At 41.2% G+C, this 20815-nt stretch overlaps 1 protein-coding gene across 1 annotated transcript; it reads right to left on the bottom strand.

The window, feature by feature from the left end:
- Positions 1–122: 122 nt before the first annotated feature.
- Positions 123–20678, bottom strand: Dnajb11 (DnaJ heat shock protein family (Hsp40) member B11). Its single transcript, XM_070029778.1, has 11 exons — positions 20558–20678; positions 16872–17264; positions 12744–12900; positions 9805–9902; positions 8666–8798; positions 5980–6122; positions 4933–5015; positions 4293–4350; positions 1852–1963; positions 1269–1428; positions 123–567 (listed from the first exon to the last, which is right to left on the bottom strand). Exons 2-11 carry the CDS (start codon positions 16937–16939, stop codon positions 503–505), a joined length of 1077 nt encoding a protein of 358 aa, XP_069885879.1. The 5' UTR covers positions 16940–17264; positions 20558–20678; the 3' UTR covers positions 123–502.
- Positions 20679–20815: the final 137 nt, after the last annotated feature.

Here is a 20815-nt window from a genome sequence, read left to right as displayed (position 1 = left end):
GACACCACATGTGTTTAGTGGGCCCCAGGCAGTGGGTTTTTCATTATTTCATATGCTGTCTACCTTGCTGGATGGGACGAGAATAGCCCAACTAACAGGAGGAAAGAAACAGGAGTCAAGAATAAGAAAAAAAACAAAACAAGATGTATTTCAAAACAGACTTCTCCAGTTGGCATTTTGAATGAAATAGCTAACAATTAACTCCAATCATTTAAGTTATTTTGTTTGCTCCTCAAGTCTTCTTGAAGCTTTCATTCTTGAAAATCAGGCAGCAGCACCAGACATTTTATCCCCAAGGGGAGAGGTATTAGGTAACCTTTTGCTGGTCGTTCTTGTCTGAATGGACACATGCTTAAGCCTTCTTATGTCATGACAAACATCAGGAAAAAAGAAATTAAGCCAAACTTGCATATTGAAAATAAAAACAAAAACACACAAAAACCCCTGCAGATAATAAATATCGCCGATTCACTTATTTTCAACAAAGTCCAATTTTATTCACTCAATATCCTTGCAGTCCATTGTACACCTTCTGCACTGGTCCTTGCTTCAGTAGCTGTCTGATACCTGAAAGAATGAACAAATGATGACATTAACCAAATGATGAACTCCCTAGATGTCCAAAGAGCATGTTTCACCAGGAGGCCAATGGAAGGTCTTCTGAACACCACAGCTCTGACTTAAAAACAACTTAACTGCAGAGCTCCACACCATCGCATATTACCTCCACACATGCACAAATGCATCTAGGTGATTTCTTGTCTCTTGCTATCTGACTCTCACACCCCACACCCCCTGGAGCCTAGGGAATAAGAAGAGATAATCAAAAGGGAAAGAAAGTTTCAGCTAAGCCTGTTTTTTATTCCTTCTTTGGTCTCTTTTCAGTTGTTTACCCCTTTTACCATTTTCCTTGCTTTTATATAAAACTTCCAAAGGTTAACTCTTCTCAACCAATCATCATAGATATCTACCTCAAAGCCTCTAATCTATTAAATAACTTATTTTTCTCTTTACAGCGCAGTCCAGCTCATTCATTTTACTCCATACAATCATTGCTCCCTAGGTTTCAAAGACCCACTTGCCTAGCCCTTTTTGAACACAGGACAGCAGGATTTTTATTACTGCCCTTACAGAGAAAGACAAATCTGTTCCTATTGCTGGGTTCTACTAGTGCTTGGTGTCAATGGAGGGGATCTGCCATTTTGCACTCACACACAATACAAATACAGACAGATACATTCATGCTCTCTTCTCACAACACCCCATACCTTCTCTTGCCTCCTCTGTCAACTGTTCTTTTGGAAAATCCACATCAAAAGTGATTATTAAAGAGCCCTTGATGTTGTTGTTGTCAAAATTGGGGAGCCCTTCCCCTTTCTTCCATAGCTTGGCCCCTGGCCTGGTAATCTTATCCCGGGAAATATGAACCTGAAAAGTAAAAGAGAAAAGTGCTAGAGAAGAAATGAAAGCTGAGTCCACCTCAGCTTCTAGTGAGCACTGGTACATGACACCAAGGCTGGAGCACAGCAAAGAAGAGACGGTGAAGGATAAGGGAAACAGCATTAGTATCAGAATCAAAGAAAGAAGAAGTTTTAGAAAAAACCAAACACAAACACATTTCTAAAAAGCAATCTTTGCCAATGGAAACAGAACAAGATTGTAAAAGGCTGTGTGATCAGCTCTGCATAGCTGACACAGTGCGGTGTGACTGCAGGCTGCTTCAGAGTGAAGAGAGAAGGCAGAAGGAGGTGAGGAAAGGAGTCCTTCTGGTTCTAAAGGATTCCAGAGGCAGAAATCATCTGAAACCACTCACATGAAGGCTTTTCAAAGGAGGAAAATTGGTTTGTTTACCTTGTGACCATCCAAATGCGTAATATCCATCTCAAAGCCAACCAGAGACTCAACTAGTGAGATTGTCACATTTGTGTACAAATCATCTCCTCTCCTTTCAAATATTCGGTGTCTAAAAACAGAACAAGGTATAAATTAGTAACTTCCATTTTTCTTCAGGAAGAGTTCAAAGTTGTTAGGAAAACAACCCTGGAAATCCATAAATACCAAGCTGGGCACTGGTGGTTCACACTTGAAATCCTAACCACTCAGAAGACCGAGATCTGATGATGGAGGTTTAATGCCAGCCCAAGCAGAAAAGCCTGCGGACCTCTTATTTTCAATAAAACAGCAAACAGCTGGAAGTGGAAGTGTAGCTCCTTAAAAAAGCTAAGGGAGGGGCTGGGAAGGTGGCTCAGTGGTAGAGTGCTTGCCTTGCATGCATGAGGCCCTGGGTTTGATTCTTCAGCACCACATAAGCAGAAAAAGCCGGAAATGGCGCTGTGGCTCAAGTGGTAGAGGGCTAACTTTGAGCTGAAGAGCTGAGGGACAGCGCCCAGGCCCAGAGTTCAGGCCCACAACCGACAAAAAACAAAACAAAACAAAACAAAACAAAAAGCTAAGGGACAGCACCCAGGCCCGGAGTTCCAAAACAACAGCAACACACACACACGCGCGTGCGCGCACACACACACACCCATTTGCTTATACAATAAGCATTTATAAGACAAGATTTAGTGTATAGCATTAAATGAGACCATAAACTTGTATATGTCTTAATAATCCCCCCCAACCCCCGCTTTTTTTTCCCCCCAAACGGGAGCGATCCAGGAGCACTGCACAAGGACAGGGCAAGGCACAGCTTTATGCACAGGGCTCCGACCCTCCCCTGTGGAAAGAGCCAACAATCCCAGCCCCATCAGAGCAAATCTTGGCAGACAAGGCCTTAAGGAGATAGTAGGTTACTTGGGGACCAGAACATGTTCTAGCTTCTCAGGGAAGTGATGAGGAGACATAGTAAGAAAAGCTGGGGAGCAAGGTGGGCTAACAAGGAGGATGAAGGAGGTTGAATACTGTCTAAATAAGTTATCTACAACTATGAAAACAGAACTTTAAAACTGTGGGCTGGGAAGGTGGCTCAGTGGCAGAGCGCTTTCCTTGCATGCTTGAGGCCCTGGGTTCGATTCCTCAGCACCACATAAGCAAAAAGAAAAAAGCCGGAAGTGGCGCTGTGACTCAAGTGGTAGAGCGCTAGCCTTGAGCTGAAGAGCTGAGGGAAAGCGCCCAGGCCCAGAGTTCAGGCCCCACAACCTGAACCCCCCCCCCAAAAAAAAAAGAACTTTAAAACTGTTTTGAGGAGGGGATAAAGAGGCAGGGAGAGTGAAAGAGATGGTGAGATTGACAGGAATGCATTGTAAACATATGCAGAAATGCAGTAATAAAATCTTCCCATGAGGCTGAGAAGGTGGCTCAGTGGTAGAGCGCTTGCCTTGCATGCTCAAGGCCCTGGGTTCAACTCCTCAGCACCACATAAGAAAAAAGAAAAAAGCCGGAAGTGGCGCTGTGGCTCAAGTGGTAGCCCGCTAGCCTTGAGCTGAAGAGCTGAGGGACAGAGCCCAGACCCAGAGTTCAGGCCCCACGACTGGACCCCCCCCCCAAAAAAAATAAAATAAAATCTTCCCATGTATTTATATGTGTATGTATATGTGTGTACATACATATATATGTCTATGCATACCTTTGCCCTGGTAAAGATACATATATAAAAATAGATACATCTGAAAATAGCTCTATCTATCTATCTATCTATCTATCTATCTATCTATCTATCTATCTATCTCTATCTGTGATGGGGAGAAGATCATAGAGAGTACAATGAGGGGCAAGTCCTAGACAAAGTCCACTTCTCAAATTTAGTATCTGATGCTTTTGCACACTGGATGAAGCTCTACCACCTGAGCCATGTCTCCAACACTCTACTACTCCATGATCTAGTTTCAGTGATTCCTTACATACAGAAGTGCCATTGGTTTCTAATTGGAGAAAATAACAAATAAGACAACTGATCCCAGGGCAAAGTTACCTCTGAGCAGCACCTGGATGCCAATGGGAAGCCTATAAACGGAAACACTGTACCTGAAAACTGCCATAATTAGCTAAAATTGCAATTCTCCTCCATTCCCTATTCCAGTCTGCCCCTGTTTTCCAGCTCCTTTCATTTACTGATTCTCTCCTTCTAATATTTTGAATTCGTAAGTCCTAAGAAATAAATAACTGGGGCTCAATTCTAGAAACTCAAACTCTTAGTATTGTTGCCGAGTTAAAAAATAATAGCTTATGACATTAAGCACATGAAAACAGAGGAAAAGGATTCAGGATTCTTGTTGGATGCATTATCTCTATACTCTGACTCATCTGAAAAGCAGGGCTAAGGAGACTGCCTCTAAAATTTGCTTACTTACTTGACCACCTTGATTCGAAACCGTAAGTCTCCAGGCTCTCCGTCCACGTGAGGCTCACCTGATCAGGTAACATTATAGAATATGAAGTGACATCAGTTAAATATACTCTTCAGTTGAGATAATTCTTTTAAAACCAGACACTGTTAAGTCTGTTTGTAAGGGCAGAGTCCCTGTCTGCTTTTATCAAGTTTCAGATTATTAGCAAAGATAACCTGTGCTCCAGATACAAAAATTAAAAATGTGACCTACTTCTCAGACAAAGAATGCTTCACTGATTTCAAGAATCTCAAGTCTTAATGTTTCTTTTAGATTTAGATTTAAGTCAAAAGGTGAGGACTGAGAACATTTTTATAGTGCCTTTAAGTAGAGTTAAATGTTTTCATTGCGGAGTGAAAGGTCCTAATATCCTAAATTTTGGTAAAACTTATGCTACTTTATACTTTTGGCCATGATTTTAAAAAGATGAACAGTAATACTAATGAACCAGGTGATTAACCATACTGTTCAAAAGGCTTTCTGTACTCTAAAAGGGTTTTAGGCTAAAGGGTTTTAGAAATTGCTAATTTATTATGCGGTCTTTAAAATATGAGAGGAGCAAGCAGAAAACAGAGCTATGATAACGAAACCATCAATATTTCACCTTCTCCAATAAAGGGATACTCCATGCCATCTCTCACTCCAGGTTCTATTTCTACTTCCAACGTTCGTTCTTCATTCACCAGTCTAAAACAAAGAGAATTAAAGAAAAAAATTTAATAAAGACTAAGCCAGGTACCTATAGTCCTAGCTGCATAAGAGGCTGAGATTTGGAGGATTATTGTTTGAAGCCAGACTGTGCAAAAAAAATCTGTGAGACTCTACCAATTAACCACCGAAAAGCTGGGCTGGAAGTATAGCTCCAGTGGTAGAGCACCACCTGTGAGCAAGAAAACTGAGTGAGTTAGAGGCCTTGAGTTTAAGGTCGGTTTAAGAAAACAAACAAAAAAACCCCAAAATTATACCCTAGATAAAAAAGTTCTATTTTATCTGAGGTTTTTCTTAGAAGACTATGGAATGCTTTGATTTGACAAGGCAATTTGAGTTGTTTACATCTTCTGTACACCAAAACATAAAGACATAAAAACATGTAAGATCAGCCAGGTGCCCCTGGCTCATGCCTGTAATCCTAGCTACTCAGGATTGAGTAGCTACTCAGGATGAGATCTGAGCATCATAGTTTAAAGCCAGCCCAGGAAGGAAAGTCTGTGAGACTCTAAAATACAATTGAATCACAGAAAAAGCTGGAAATGGCGCTGTGGCTCAAGTGGTAGAGTGCTAGCCTTGAGCAAAAGGAGCTCAGGACAGTACCCAGGCCCAAAGTTCAAGCCTCAGGACTGGCCAAAAAAACCCCCAAAACAGCCATGTAAGATTGCTGAAATAGTCTAAGGAAAAAGAAAAAAACCTTAACATTTGTTAGTTACATTCAGAGATAAAAGGTACTGATAGTCAGTTTAGAAACATAAAAGGAGAATTTTTATTAAAGACTACTTTAGGAAAAAAACTTAAAATGTTCATGCTTTTGCTCTTTCTTTAAGACCATGGTGGGGAAGAAGAGCTAAGTGAGTGGGAAGAGGGACTAGAATTGTGTTAGACAAATGAGACATTCAGTGTTTCTTGGTAGATCCTCAAGGGGCTGGCTTTTACTTACTTAACATTAGGGCACTCATCGCAGACCACTTCCTGGGTCATTTGGAAGCGCCCTGGGCCTAGCTGTGTGGTCCGCATCTCCTGCCGACAGTTACATTTCCGTTTTCCAGGAGCCTGCCTGGCCACAGGCTTGTTTCTAACTACCTAAGAAGTGCATAAAACAGCTGTTAGTGTCCTCAACCAATTAGGGCTTTGCACACTTGCCCTCTGGAAAGCTGTTTCTTAGGAAAACCTGAAGCAGACATGATGCTTTGAAGAATACAAATCATTCCACAATCAGGAATGAAGCAATCACAAACTTCAGTGAGTCCAATTCCAAAGTTGGCAAAGTGAAAAGAGGATGAGAAATGAGAAAATCATGTGCTATCAGCATTTCCAACCTACAACTAAGTGCTATTGAGTTAAAATAGTTCTAGGAATTACTTTCCCTTAACAAATGCGTATTCAAAAATGGGTGTTCAAAATCTGCTGTGTGGCTGCCATCTAATCCCATGATTTATCTAAGGAAAATGCCTCCTGTTTTAGGCAACTCAGTCTGAGACGACTTTCCAGGGATACCGCCATTCAACACTTTTATATATAGGCAGTCACAATGAGCATCACTTTGTAGCTGATTGCAATCAAACATTTGATTCCACTAAGTATGTGAAATCAGTATGTATCAAGAAATGGATTCCTGTTTTTGCCTTGTAGAAAAACAAGTTTATATAGCAGAACAACACAAATGATTGGGGAAAAGTTCCTTACAGCCTTCCAATAAATGAAAGCCCAGGCCAACAAAATAAATTGCAGCAATAATAATACTGCAATTAGAGCAAATACTTTCTGCTACTTACTACCTGCCAAGCAATGCTCTAAATACCTTTATACATCTACATATATTTACATATTTGTGTAATTCATACAACCTTATGAAGTAGGTCTTATAGCTTTTTACAGTTGAAGTAGCAGCAGAACATAAAGATTAGGTAAAATGAGGAGTAGTTTATGATGATGATAATAAAATGACAGATAATCCTGGTAGAGAAGATTCAAAAGTAGGCAGTCTAGCAATAAAGTCCATTCAAGAATGAATTTCTGGTCTGGGAAGGTGGCTCAGTGGTACAGCGCTTGCCTTGCATGCCTGAGGCCCTGGGTTCGATTCCTCAGCACCACATAAGCAGAAAAAAAAAAAGCCGGAAGTGGTGCTGTGGCTCAAGTGGTAGAGCGCTAGCCTTGAGCTGAAGAGCTGAGGGACAGCGCCCAGGCCCAGCGTTCAGGCCCCACGACTGGACCCCCCCTCCCCCCAAAAAAAAAAAAGAAAAAAGAATGAATAATTTCACCTTAAAATAGTTGAAATTTTTATTACAAAATATCAACTAGTTTTCTCATCTTAGAGCAGAATTTATTATAAATAAGACAAAAAAACTGTAAATAACATAGATTTGGTAACATTAAAACATACTTCTACCTGGGTACTGTGGCTTACACATACCTATAATCCTAACTACTAGATCAGGAAGATTACAGCCCAAGTAAAGTATTTGCCAGATCCTATCTCAAACAGTAAAAACTGGGTAAGGTGTCATGTACCTGTCATTCCAGCCCTGCAGTAGGAAACATAAAAATAGGAGGATTGTAACCCAGACCAAGCAGAGACGGAGGGCCTCTGAAAAATAATGGCAAAAAGGGCAGGGATGTGCCTCAAGTGGTAGGATGCCTGCCCAGCAAATACAAGGCACTGAGTTCAAACTCCAGTATTAAAAGAAAAAAAAGCTAATATTTCTGTGTATTGAAATAAATTTTACATACAGTGAAAAGTCAAGATATAAGCTAGTGGATATGTTTGTATTATTTTCAACAAGAATTAGAAGTATTCTTAGAAATTCAATAAGGACAAAAGACATGAATGGATATTCATTAAGAGGAAACAAATACAGCCAATAAAAATGAAAAGATGCTTATCTTAACTGGTAAGAAACACAGACTACAAGAAAATAACATTTTATACCTATCTGATGAGCAAACATTGAGAAGTCTAAGAATCCCCCAAACCATATAAGTAGCAAATCTAGTCTAATAAATGATTGGAAGAAGTGTTAGTACAATCAATATGAAAAACAATATAGTATTATCTTGTAAAACACAAACACTGGTTCATATTCCAAAAAATTCTACTCATAAGTATATCCATTCAAGAGATAATAAATAATACACTATTTTCACAAACTCAAAAACAATACAGATAAATAACATTCAGGTATTCACATATATGCAATAAAATGAACAAAATGACAAAAAAATAATAATAAATATAAATTCAGGTAAAAGTCATGTCTGACAGGAGGCAGGGGAAAGACTACAATTAATTCAATTCTATACAGTAGCCACTCCTGCTCTTCCTCTGAAAAACAGAAAAGAAATACTACAATGGGCTGGGAAGGTGGCTCAGTGGTAGAGTGCTTGCCTTGCATGCATAAGGCCCTGGGTTCGATTCCTCAGCGCCACATAAGCAAAAAAGAAAAAAGCTGGAAGTAGCGCTGTGGCTCAAGTGGTAGAGTGCTAGTCTTGAGCTGAAGAGCTGAGGACAGTGCCCAGGCCCAGAGTTCAGGCCCCACAACCGGACCCCCCCCCAAAAAAAAAAGAAATACTACAAACATTTAATTTTTAGTCAAAAGTATAAGTTCTGAAAATCAATATGAACTTACTTCCACAAAATTTCCTGCATACACTTCTTCCAAAGTAACTTCTAGATCTACAATAATATCACTTCCTCTTGGAATATTTCTGTCTTGCTGACGCGGAGTTCCTCCAAACATGAAACCAAAATCTCCAAAGAAGCTACAAATTCATCAGGAAAATAATTGAGTTTATATCTCACAGTTATTTAGTTCTGATATTACTTCATTAATAAAATATTGCTTCCTGTCAACAAATTGTGCAAAACTGAAAGACATTTTATTTTTTTGCCAGTCCTGGGGTTGGGTGCTGTCCTTGAGCTCTTTTTGCTCAAGGCTAGCACTCTACCATTTGAATCACAGCAAAATTCCTGGCTTTTTTTCTGTGACTGGATGTAAGAGACTTTTCTGCCAGGCTGGCTTCAAACCACAATCCTCAGATCTCAGCCTCCCGAGTAACTAGAATTACAGGTGTGAGCCACATGTGCCTGGCTTGAAAGATATTTTTAATAGAATGGAGTCAGATATCATATACAATTTGAATTTTTATCATTTTCAAAATTACCTTTAAGTAATTGTAAAGGGAGGTTTCCAATAAACGTTAACTTATGTGTATGATGCATTTGATCACCTCTTGCATCATTCTCTCCAACACCATCCACCCCTTCAAATATCAAAACAATCTTCAAATATCAACAAAGAGGGGTGAGAGGTGTTTATTATTCCACTATCAAGCACTCAGAAAAGCTGTAGACAACAGGAGATAGAAAGGCTCTACCCTAACTCCTTCCCCAGTGGTAATTATCATCCCTCTGGCCACATGCTGGTGGCTCACACCTGAAATCCTAGGAAGCTGAGATCTGAGGATCACAATTTAAAACCAGTCTGTGAGACCCTTATCTCTAATAAACCACCAGAAAACCAGAAGTGGTGCTGTGGCTCAAGTGGTAGAGCGCTAGCCTTGAGCTAAAGAGCTGAGGGACAGCACCCAGGCCTAGAGTTCAAACCCTATGACTGACCAAAAAAAAAAAAATCATAATTCTGGATAATAGGATAAAAGGGTATGAAGGAGTAGGAATTTCTCTTTGCTTACAAAAATAATTTTGCTCAAAGTCACTAAGCAGTTCATTTGCATACAATAATACTTTTCAGATATGTAAATTCCTTACTGTGAAAAAATGTCTCCATGGGAGCTCTGATGGCCATCTTTTAGTCCTTCTTCACCATAAGTGTCATATTGTTTTCGTTTTTCACTATCTGATAGAACCTGGGGAAAAAAAAAGAGGAAGGTCATTCTTGGTAGCAATTTGGATAAGGCTTATTCATATTTATGTGTATTAAGAGGTTATTGGGTTTTTCCTCCTATTCTGATACTGTGTCTAAGATTTCAGGATGAACAGTTTTCATTATGTGTGGTATTAAGGAAGGTTTATCAAGTTTTATTTAACACACTTAGGAGATTAAATTATCTGGTGCAGTGCCTCTTTCACATTGCTTAATTAACTTAAAATGATCAAATTTCACCTATTAATTTAAAAATCATATTTGAAGGTTGGGAGGTCCCAAGAAAGAGCTGATATTGATTGCTCAGGTTTACCTTTTAGGCCTTTAACTCCAGTGATAAGGCTATCTGGTGTCTGTACACTATAAACTAGATCATTAATATGATCAATTGTCATTAGTGATAGAAGGACTAGATTAGAATAGCTTAAAAACAGTTGGTCATGGGCTGGGGGAATATGGCTTAGTAGTAGAGTGCTTGCTTAGCATGCATGAAGACCTATGTTTGACTACTCAGTACCACAAGAACAGAAAAAGCTAGAAGTGGCGCTGTGGCTCAAGTGGTAGAGTGCTAGCCTTGAGCAAAAGCAGCTCAGGGGCAGTGCCCAGGCCCTGAATTCAGGTCCCAGGACTGGCAAAAAAAAAAAAGGTGGTCACACATGTTCATCTCATTTCTTGCCCCCTATACATACACTCAGAGACTGGCAGGTAAAGGGGATCGGATGACAGGACCACCAATAAGATGTATACCATTTTGGTATATGTAGAAATTCATTTGTAGAAGAATGCTGCCTGTCTGAGTATTTTTTGAGGTATGTGATGTCCTGAGTTCAAATTATAGAGAGATAAGACAGGACAAGGGACAAGACTATGATGATTGCTCAAGGTCAACTTCACTGATATAAAATTTTTTTTGAAGTTTTAACGTTTTTGTTTTTATTTTTATTTTATTTATTTTTTTGTCGGTCGCGGGGCTTGAACTCTGGGCTTGGGCGCTGTCCCTGGGCTCTTCAGCTCAAGGTGAGCGCTTTACCACTTGAGCCATAGCGCCACTTCCAGTTTTCCAGTGGTTTATTGGAGATAAGAGTCTTGGGGCTGGGAAGGTGGCTCAGTGGTAGAGCGCTTGCCTTGCATGCATGAGGCCTTGGGTTCAATTCCTCAGCACCACATAAGCAAAAAGAAAAAAGCCAGAAGTGGTGCTGTGGCTCAAGTGGTGGAGCGCTAGCCTTGAGCTGAAGAGCTGAGCGCCCAAGCCCAGAGTTCAGGCCCCATGACTGGACTGCCCCCTTCCCCCCACCCCCCCCCCCCCCAAAAAAAAAAAAGTCTCACGGACTTTCCTGCCCGGGCTGGCTATGAACCATGATCCTCAGATTTCAGCCTCCTGAGTAGCTAGGATTACAGGCATGAGCAACCAGTGCCTGGCACAGTTTTAACGTTTTTATAACACATAATCATGGCTATATGCCATGGCTTATTAAAGCCATCCTGTCTGATAACAAAGAATCTAAAGACAAAATTAGCTTTTGTGTTCTTTAAAATTTCCCTTCCACATGCAGAAACAACCAGTCAAAAGGTTCTCCCTTTATTTACAGCCATCGGAAGTATAAGCACATATACATCTTTGAGAATTAAATGACTTTAACGTCTTTCTTTGATGTACCCACATTCCTAATTAGGTGAGACTGAAAGTTATTTTATGCTTGTATTCATGATGGTCTAAAGAAAGGCTAAAAGCGGATGAGGCTTATTGATTGACTTAGGAAAATGAAGTGTAGGGGGGAGGCAAGTGACCCTCACCAGCATATTTAAACAAAACATACTTTTGTCTCAGGGCCTGTTGATGTGTAAAGGGAAGGGTCACAACAATAAAAAAAAAATGCTAACATTTCTGATGTGTTTACATGGATACATAGAAACTGAATGTACAAGGAAATGAGTATTTTGTGTGTGTATGCGTATGTGTATGTGTGCTGGTCCTGAGGCTGGAACTCAGAGCTTGGGTCCTATCCCTGAGCTTTTGTGTTTAAGGTAAGCACTCTACCACCTGAGCTCAGCTCTACTTCTGGCTTTTGGTGCTTAATTGGAGATTGAGAGTCTCAGACTTTCCTGCTCAAGCTGGCTTTGAACCACAATCCTCAGATCTCAGCCTTCTGAGTAGCTAGGATTACAGGCCTGAGCTATCAGCACTTGGCTATTTTATTTTATTTAATTTCTCATTTTTGTTTTTGAGACCAGGTCTTGCTCAAGCTGGCCTCAACTGATTCTCCTGCCACATACAATCTCTCCAGTAAACCTATACTTTAAACTTCTCTTGAAAAAAATAAGTAATTGGGCAAAAGGGGGTTTGCATTTGGTGATAACAAAAAGGAGCTGGGGTTGAAAAACATCTGCTCCCTTGAAATAAGTCAAGAAATACAAAATTTGTCAGTCTTCATCAATACCTATTGATTTTCAATATGGCAGCAGGATACATATGGTCAACTTTTTACTTTATACTTCTGCCTATGTTACTTGTCTGAATTATACGGACATGTAAGTGTACAATGCTCATTTAAGTTTTCGTCATGTTTTTGGCTATATATACCAAATTCTTGAAGTGATAGATCAGTATTTCATCTACTTAGTATTCTAACAATCTTAATTCCATTCGTCAGTTTTCAACATTACTTCTGACATGAATGTAGTATCTAGTACTATAAGCAGCAAGAATTATTGGTACTTTTATCAACTGTCTTCTTTTAATAAAAGTGATCTGAAAGAAGTGTGTGCACTGTATGCTTTTGTATCCAGGTGCCTTGGCTGTACTTTTTTCCTTTCCTTGACTTACCTCATAAGCAGCACCTAAATCCTGGAATTTCTCTTGGGCTTGTGGGTCATCAGGGTTCCGGTCAGGGTGAAGCTGCAGGGCTAATTTTCTGTAGGCCTTTTTGATATCCTTAATGGAGGCACTGCGAGGGACCCCCAAGATCTTATAGAAATCTCGTCTAGGAATGGGAAAAAGCCTCAATTAGAGTTGTACTTCACAGTTTTAAAAGTGAAAGGTAATTTCCCCCTTTTATATTTAAGTCTATGCGTGAGCAAAGAAATACAAAAATGGTGTGACACATTCAAGCACATACCCCCCCCCCCAAAAAAAAGAAGACTAAAAAAGCGAACATACAGATTTTGTTATATGTTGAAGAATTCAGAGTAAGAGCATATATATTCCTTACATTGAGTGATTCTAAATAGTGTGGCATTCTTCTAGAATACCTTCAGCCAAGAAACCATTCCTGGGCCAGGACATGACTCAAGTGGTAGATTGCTTGCCTAACAAGCTCAAAGCCTTGAGTTTAAACCCTAAATACTGTTAAAAAAAAAATTTCTTATTTTATGGTCACATGTTATTTGTTACTTTCAAGCAATAACCATATAATCCACTCACACTCCCTCTTTTTTCTGCACTGGCTCCAAATGACTTTTGACTGTTTCCAAAGGTCAGGTAACAATCTCAAATGGTAATTTCCTTTATTCAGAAGGATTATGTCACATAAATGTCCTAAAAGTAGAACTTTTGGAATATTAAAGATGAAGTGACTGAAGTTAACTTCAGAGGTTAAAAATGAATGGTTAAGTGAAGTTCAAGCAATTACTGAAAGAGAGTAACATGTGCTTGGATGAATGGATTGTGGTAGTGATTGTTTCTGAAAGAGAAGGGAAAGTATCAATCTTGCATTCACTTCCAGTAGACTAGTTTATCTAGATCTATAGATAGCTTCTTAAACCCACATGCAGGAACTGGTATGTCTCAGTAGCTATAAATATGCACAGGAACAAACTGGGAGACAAAGGTCCACTGACCCCCTTTGCCAGAGACAATGCTGGTATAAAACTAATCATAACGTGGATCTCTGCAAGAAATAGAAGTGGGAAAACAGAATAAGACTATAATAAAATTTCAGGACAGGGACCATATCTAACCATTGAAGAGAACAAATACTAAATGAAATTCACAAGTAAGAACATTCATTTAAAAAAAATCCCTGCTAAGAGGTGGTAGTTCATACTTGTAATATATTCAGAAAGTTGAGATCTTAGGATCTCAGTTCAAAGCCAGCCTGAGCAGGAAAGTCTATGAGAATCTTATCTCCAATTAACCAACAAAAAGCCATAGTAGAATTGTGGATAGAGTGGCAGGGTGCCAGCCTCTATCAAAAAAACTGAAGATATCTTTACCTGACTTATGTAACTGTAACCCCTCTTTACATTACCTTTATAAATAACAATAAAAAATTAAAAAAAAGAAAAAAACAAAAACTGAGGACAGGACCCAAGTTCTGTGTTCAAGCTCCAGTATCAACTATCTCCTCCCCCTCAATAAAACAAAACAAAACAAAACAAAAAAACCCTATTCCTTTGCCAGAGTAATTTTAGCTGTCTGATTTTTTTTCTGAAAATACTTTCAGAACTGAGAAATGGAAAGTTACACAATAGAGGCATTCATTTAGTAGCAATGGTAATTTAAAAATGTATTGGGTAGTGTTTGTTTTTGTTCTTTTTTTTTTTTTTTTTAGGGGGGACAAAGGAAGAAAGGAGGAAGGGTGAACACATGTTATTATGCCATTCAGTATTCATCCTGGAAAATAAACTATGTAACTTGTGGGCAAGGACAGGAGTGGGAAACTGGGGAAAAGCAAAGGATGGAGTGACATAGTCCAAAAAGGATTGTACTCATTACCTGACTTATGAAATGATATCTCATCTTTACAACACCTTGATAATAAAATTATATTTTTTAAAAATGGACTGGGAAATATGCACTAAGGTACCAAGACTGAAGTGTTATATGGCAGAATATTTGAAAATCTATTTTATAAGCTTTTAGTCAGACTTTAGGAGAAAAAAATTGTTCAATTATTTCATGGATAAGGCTTAAAAATTATTTTAAAAATTCTGTAAAGTCTAGATATTCTTTAGATAGGAACTAAATAATAACAAACAGACCAACTATGCAGAGTGAGGCTTAAGACGCAAAAGCAGCTAAGCAACAGCTCAGAAAAATATAGGAAAAAGATGGCTGGCATAGCTCATCATCACTGTTACTGTCCCCAAAGTACTCATTTATGAGTATTATGAAATCTAAAGCAACAGTATTAAATTTTTTTTGGGGGGGGTCCGGTCGTGTGGCCTGAACTTTTGGCCTAGGTGCTGTCCCTCAGCTCTTCAGCTCAAGGCTAGCACTCTACCACTTGAGCCACAGCACCACTTCCGGCTTTTTTTTCTGCTTATGTGGTGCTGAGGAATCGAACCCAGGGCCTTAAGCATGCAAGGCGAGTGCTCTACCACTGAGCCACCTTCCCAGCCCCAGTATTAAAATATTTATATTGATGTTTTATTAAATGCCTTAGAGTACTTGTGCTGAAAGTGTATTGCTACAAAACATAATAGGAAAAAGAAATTATCTAGAAGATGTTAACTATTTAGAAATTTATACGGAAAAAGGGACAACTTTAAGCTATTTGCAAAAGGCAAAAAAAAAAATCCTTTCAAGTTCTTAACATTTTAAAATTATACCAGGAGTATCTTGCCTATTTAGAACCCATGAATTGTCAGAAACTGAAAACTGCTATTTCTTGTATCCAAAAGCACAAGCCTACCATATCCCATCCTAGGTGACCAGTATGATAAGATCATGAATTTAGGGGCTGGGAAGTTGGCTCAGTGGCAGAGTGCTTGCCTGCATGCATGAGGCCCTGGGTTTGATTCCTTAGCACTACATAAGCAGAAAAAGCCAGAAGTGGAGCTGTGGCTCAAGTGGTAGGGTGCTAGCCTTGAGCTGAAGAGCTGAGGGGCAGCACCCAAGCCCAGAGTTCAGGCCCCATGACCTCCACCACAACCACCACCAACAACAAAAAAAAGAACATTTTTAAAAATATATATTAAAATATATATATATATATATAAGATCATGAATTTATAGTAAGGCAGAATCCTCAAGAGTTGATTTGTTTCCACTCCCTGAATAAAGGTGGCACAATATTACGCCCATATTAAGGATGAGAATTTATATGGGTCCTTCAAGGTTCCATGGGTCAATAAATGGGGTGGGAAGGTGGAGGCCAGAATCTTAGTTCACTACCTGTTGGTGTACTGTTCTTCTCAGTCCAACCATTCTGCTTTTCCAGAAAGTACCAGGAGAGAGACAGTGAGGCAGGACTACAGTTAGGGTCAACAGTACAAGGAACTGGTTAGGTGGCTCGGTGGTAAAGTGCTTGCCTTGCATGCTTGAGGGCCTGGGTTCGATTCCTCAGCACCCATAAGCAAAAAAAACAAGCCGGAAGGTGTTAGAGCGCTAGCCTTGAGCTGAAGAGCTGAGGGGGGCAGCGCCCAGGCTCAGAGTTCAGGCCCACGACTGGACCCAAAATAAAAACCAAAACAAGGAACTGGTTAGCACATGGGTTTTCTAACAAGGTTACGTTGTTACCTCAGTCCCAATCTCTTAGTCCCAGCCTGGCTTCCCTACAGGTTTTCCTCGTTTAGTTTGACCCTATAGTCCACCCATTTTAATGTTAGCCCCTCGAAGGCTCGTCACAGGGTCAGGGATGCAGTGTCCTCTTCTCCAAGCTCCTCAGGACAGAGACCCACCTCCTTCAGTCAAAAATGTGACCGTAGCCTCATCCTTGGCCTGGCACTGAGTAGTCCCCAACGTTCCTTCCCCAGAATTACGTGACACTCCTTCCGCTCACAACCACCTTCTTGTTCCTAAACTCCTTCCAAATGTCGTGTTTAGCACTCTTCTGGGTCTGAAGTGTCACACGCCGCCAGCCCAGTCCACACTACCCACTCTTCCGTTCTTTTCCACGCCCCTCAGTCCGGCCAAGCCGCGTCCCCAACCTCCCCCTCCCTCATCCACGACCGCCAACCTCCTTCCTAGCAAAGACCGCCGGCGCCCTGCCCGCCGGTGCCTCCTCCTCACCCGGCGATCACGGCCCCAATGAGGTACAGCAGCAACAGGCAGAAGGTGCTCAGATTCTGCGGGGCCATGGTTCCTCTGCCGGCCGCGGTCCCGCACGCGCCTCACAGTTTCCTCCGCCGCCGCGTCGGCTCGCCAGCCCACCCGGCCCAAAGAGGCCGCCTCACGCCGGGGGGGGTCTTCTTAGCCCGCAGAGACAGCTCGACTGCCCACTCCTCTGCCGGTCCACTTCCCGGGAGTCCCCGGTCCCCGTGAGAGAAGCCCCGAGCAAGCGAGGGCCAATTGCTGCTCCGGACATCACACGCGGCCGGCACCGGGGAGCCAATCAGCGCGGTACACTTCACCTCCTAGGCGGCGCAGGCAGCCAGTAAGGCTGCCGAACTGTAGCCACAGCTTCTGGCCAATGAGAAAAGGAGACGTCAGAAAATAGCGCCGCCGCAGAAAGCCTCTCAACCGCGGCTCCAGCCAAGTCCCAGAAAACTACGTAAAACGTAGAGGGGATCGCCAAGCGCGGGAAAGACGCACCAAGCCCCACCTCTTTGCCCGCCCCTTTGTTATTTCCAACCAATAACAATACACCTCTGCCAACACCAACCAATTGCAGAAGGGGAGTGTTGGTTACAAGCTTGGAAATTCAGTGATACGCTAGCGGGATGAAGGCTTGGGGATTCGTGGCCGCTATCTGGGGCGGGGAGGGGAGTGGCTATTAACTCAGCGCTAAGAGAACCTCGGACGCATTGCTTCAGAGATCTTGTATTACAATACCTTAACATTCTTACGGGAAAATTTGTCTCGGTCTCATAGATAAGAAGCCTGGTGTCTTAGACACGATCGTGGGACAGACCGACTTAAGTTCAGATTCGGCTTCCAGCACGTAGCGGTGAGACATCCCCGACCCCCAAAACTCCGAGTCTTTTTTTTTTTTTTTTAATAACAAAACTTAGGTAAAGCATCTACTGGCAGTGCCATGAATTTTTAATGGAGAAAGTTCTGGAAATAGTCCGTCACGGTGGCACACAGTAAATTCATAGTGAATAAAAATTGTTGCTACAGCTACGAGCAGAACTCTCAATCTCCCTCTTTCCCCAGTTTTGTTCACCGTAGTTAACGCTCCACCAAGTTATTTAGGCCAGAACTCTAGATCTGGATTGCATTCCTGCATAACCTACCCAAATCTTTACCTATGGAAGACCATTTAAGTCTCTCCACTATATATTGGTCTCTGGGCCAAATCATGTCATCTCTTAACTAGCAAGGATATAACTGATCTCTGACTCTTATTATTATTTTCTCCCTTTCTTCCTTCCTTCCTTCCCTCCGTTCTTAATTTCTTTTTTTGTTTTTGCCGTACTGGGGATTGAATTCAAGACCTGGGCATTGCCCCTGAGCTTTTTCACTCAAGGCTGGCACTCTACCACATGAGCTACTCCACTTCCGGCATTTTCCTGGTTAGTTGGGAGATAAGAGTCTCACAAACTTTTCCTGCCCCGGCTGGCTTTGCACTGCAACCCTCAGATCTCAGCTACCTGAGTAGTTATAGGATTACTGGTTTGAGACACTGGTGTCCGGCTCCATTTTAAATATCTTAATACATTTTAATATGCCCCCTTGCATGTTTTTTAAAAGAACATGTCAAATCATGTAACTGCCTGCCTTAAAAGCCTCAAATAACTTTTCATTGCACTTAAACTAAAATACCAGGACTATGGTGAGAGTTATAATTACAAAGCCTTATCTATGTGCCCTTTTCCATTATACCCCTTACCATGTTTCAGATAATCCCTCTTTTTTTTGTATACACCAAAATCCTTGCCTGTTTCTTCTTCCTGAAATAGTCTTTGCGCCAGAGCTTGGGTGATTTTTATTTAACTTGGACATCAGTTTAAATGTCACTGTGGAGAAGACTTTCTGATCAACCAGTCAAAATTAACCCCGTTTGGAATCCTTATTCTCACATGGCTCCACACTGACAGGGAATGCCAGTTTCGTGAAAGTGTACATCTGGATTGTTGTTAGTAGCTGTTAGCCCAATGATCTCCCTTCTCATAGCTTAGCATGCTCCCTTCCTAGGCAACACTAGGCCCATTTAGTGAAGGCAGTAAATAATCAGCCTCCAACCTTCCTTTGCCTTGAGATGGCACTCGTTTGGAGCAGCAAGAGCCCCTTAGAGTGACCTTAAGTTTTGGGCCCCTTATTATTACTTGGGCAGCAGCCATAAATCCTAGTCTGCCATGATGAAGCCCCTGGTCCTCTAACTCACATCAGGGTCTCCACCTCCTAGCCCCTTCTAGCCCTTCCTTGCCTCAGTAGGTTATATAGGTCACCTCAGACAATAGCGGGCGCTTCTTCTCACTCTTCTCTTGTGGGAAGGGGTCTTGCTGCTCCCTTTACCGGCAGTAAACCTTTTCTTTATTCTTTGTACTTGGATGTCTGCATGGTTTTCTGGCAAAATCTAATTTACTCTAACAGTAGCTGTATAGAACAGCACCTTAGAACAGTACCTGGAATCATGTTCAAATATTGTTGAGCAGAGGCTTCTCTGGAAATGATCTTCATGTACCAGATTTCTTATTCTTCAGGCACCAGCTCAAATTTAATGTTTAAAATGCCTTTACTGACCCCATTTCTTCTTCATTAGTATTACTGTCTGAAGTTATCCTATTTCTTAATATGTATTTATTGTTTCTATTAAATTATATACTCCAAGAAAGACTTTATCTCTTTTGTTCATGCCTGTAAACTTTAATGCCTACTTAGCACTGTACTAGACAAGTCATGGTACTCTAGTAGTAACTGCTGTTGTTGGAAACCAAAACATAGGCTGTGTGTGTGTGTGTGTGTGTGTGTGTGTGTGTATGTGTGTAGGGTTACTCTAGTAGTAACTGCTGTTGTTGGAAACCAAAACATAGGCTGTGTGTGTGTGTGTGTGTGTGTGTGTGTGTGTGTGTGTGTGTGTGTGTGTGTGTGTGTGTGTGTGTGTGTGTGTGTGTGTGTGTGTGTGTAGGGTTACTCACATTTGCTAAACATGCCCCTGGCTTCAATCCCTATCACTTCATGAACAGACAGATAAAGGTCACTGAGCTAGTATGTGATGCAGGGTAGATCCTAACCTAGGTCTGTTTACACATGAAGTCACTGTTGCCAGAAAGATGCCTTAATAGTGGAGGCCACTTCTCTCAAAGGAGCTGTTTGTTGCATTTTAGGATCTACTTTACTTTTCTACACCTAGTGATGGCTTTAAAGAAATTAAGCAAGCAGAAACGTTTGGAGATCAAGAAATGGAAGTTTAAAGGCAGGAGTGGTATGTTTTGGATGGAATAATACAATTTTTAAAAGCTACCTGAAGACTGTAACCAGGGTTAGAAAGCTAACAGAGTTAAAGAACTAATAATGCTGGAAGGACAAGGCCTGGCAGATGTCAGTCCATCCTCCATGTTTGAATTTTGCTTCAGTTTCTTGCTGGGTAACTAACTTAGTAACTACGTTCACTTTTCCATACCTAGTTTCCTTATTAAAAACACGAAATGTTTTTAGTAAAACATTAAATGTGTTCAACTTAAAAAAGCTCTTGAGAAGGCCAAGGTAATACAATAATCAAGGTCCTTTACACGGTGCCCAGATTGTAGTAAGCGATCCAGAAATGAAAATTGACATCATTATTACTGCGGATCAAAGCGTGCTAATCTTACCAGCAGCTAAGGGCTGCATAGTTCTGTGGAGCAATTGAAAAAAAAAAAAAAAAGGCCTACTCCACTGTGTTGAAAGGCAGGACACCAGCAACGGCGGGACTGGCTGGGGTTCTCAGCATTCAGGACTCTGTTCCTCCACCAAGTTTATCCGAGACGTTGGAGCAGCAGCAACCGGCCGCTCTAGCAGCACGGTCCTCCAGTCCTCGATAGTGCGTGAGGTTTGCGCCTGCGCCAGGAGCGGCGGCGTTAGCGGAGGGC

The sequence above is a fragment of the Dipodomys merriami genome, unplaced genomic scaffold, assembly GCF_024711535.1.
Source record: "Dipodomys merriami isolate MVZ:Mamm:240054 unplaced genomic scaffold, mDipMer1.0.p SCAF_2, whole genome shotgun sequence".
NCBI lineage: Eukaryota > Metazoa > Chordata > Mammalia > Rodentia > Heteromyidae > Dipodomys > Dipodomys merriami.
The sequence above is the reverse complement of the archived record's forward strand: the minus strand, read 5'-3'. Positions and strand labels throughout refer to the sequence as shown.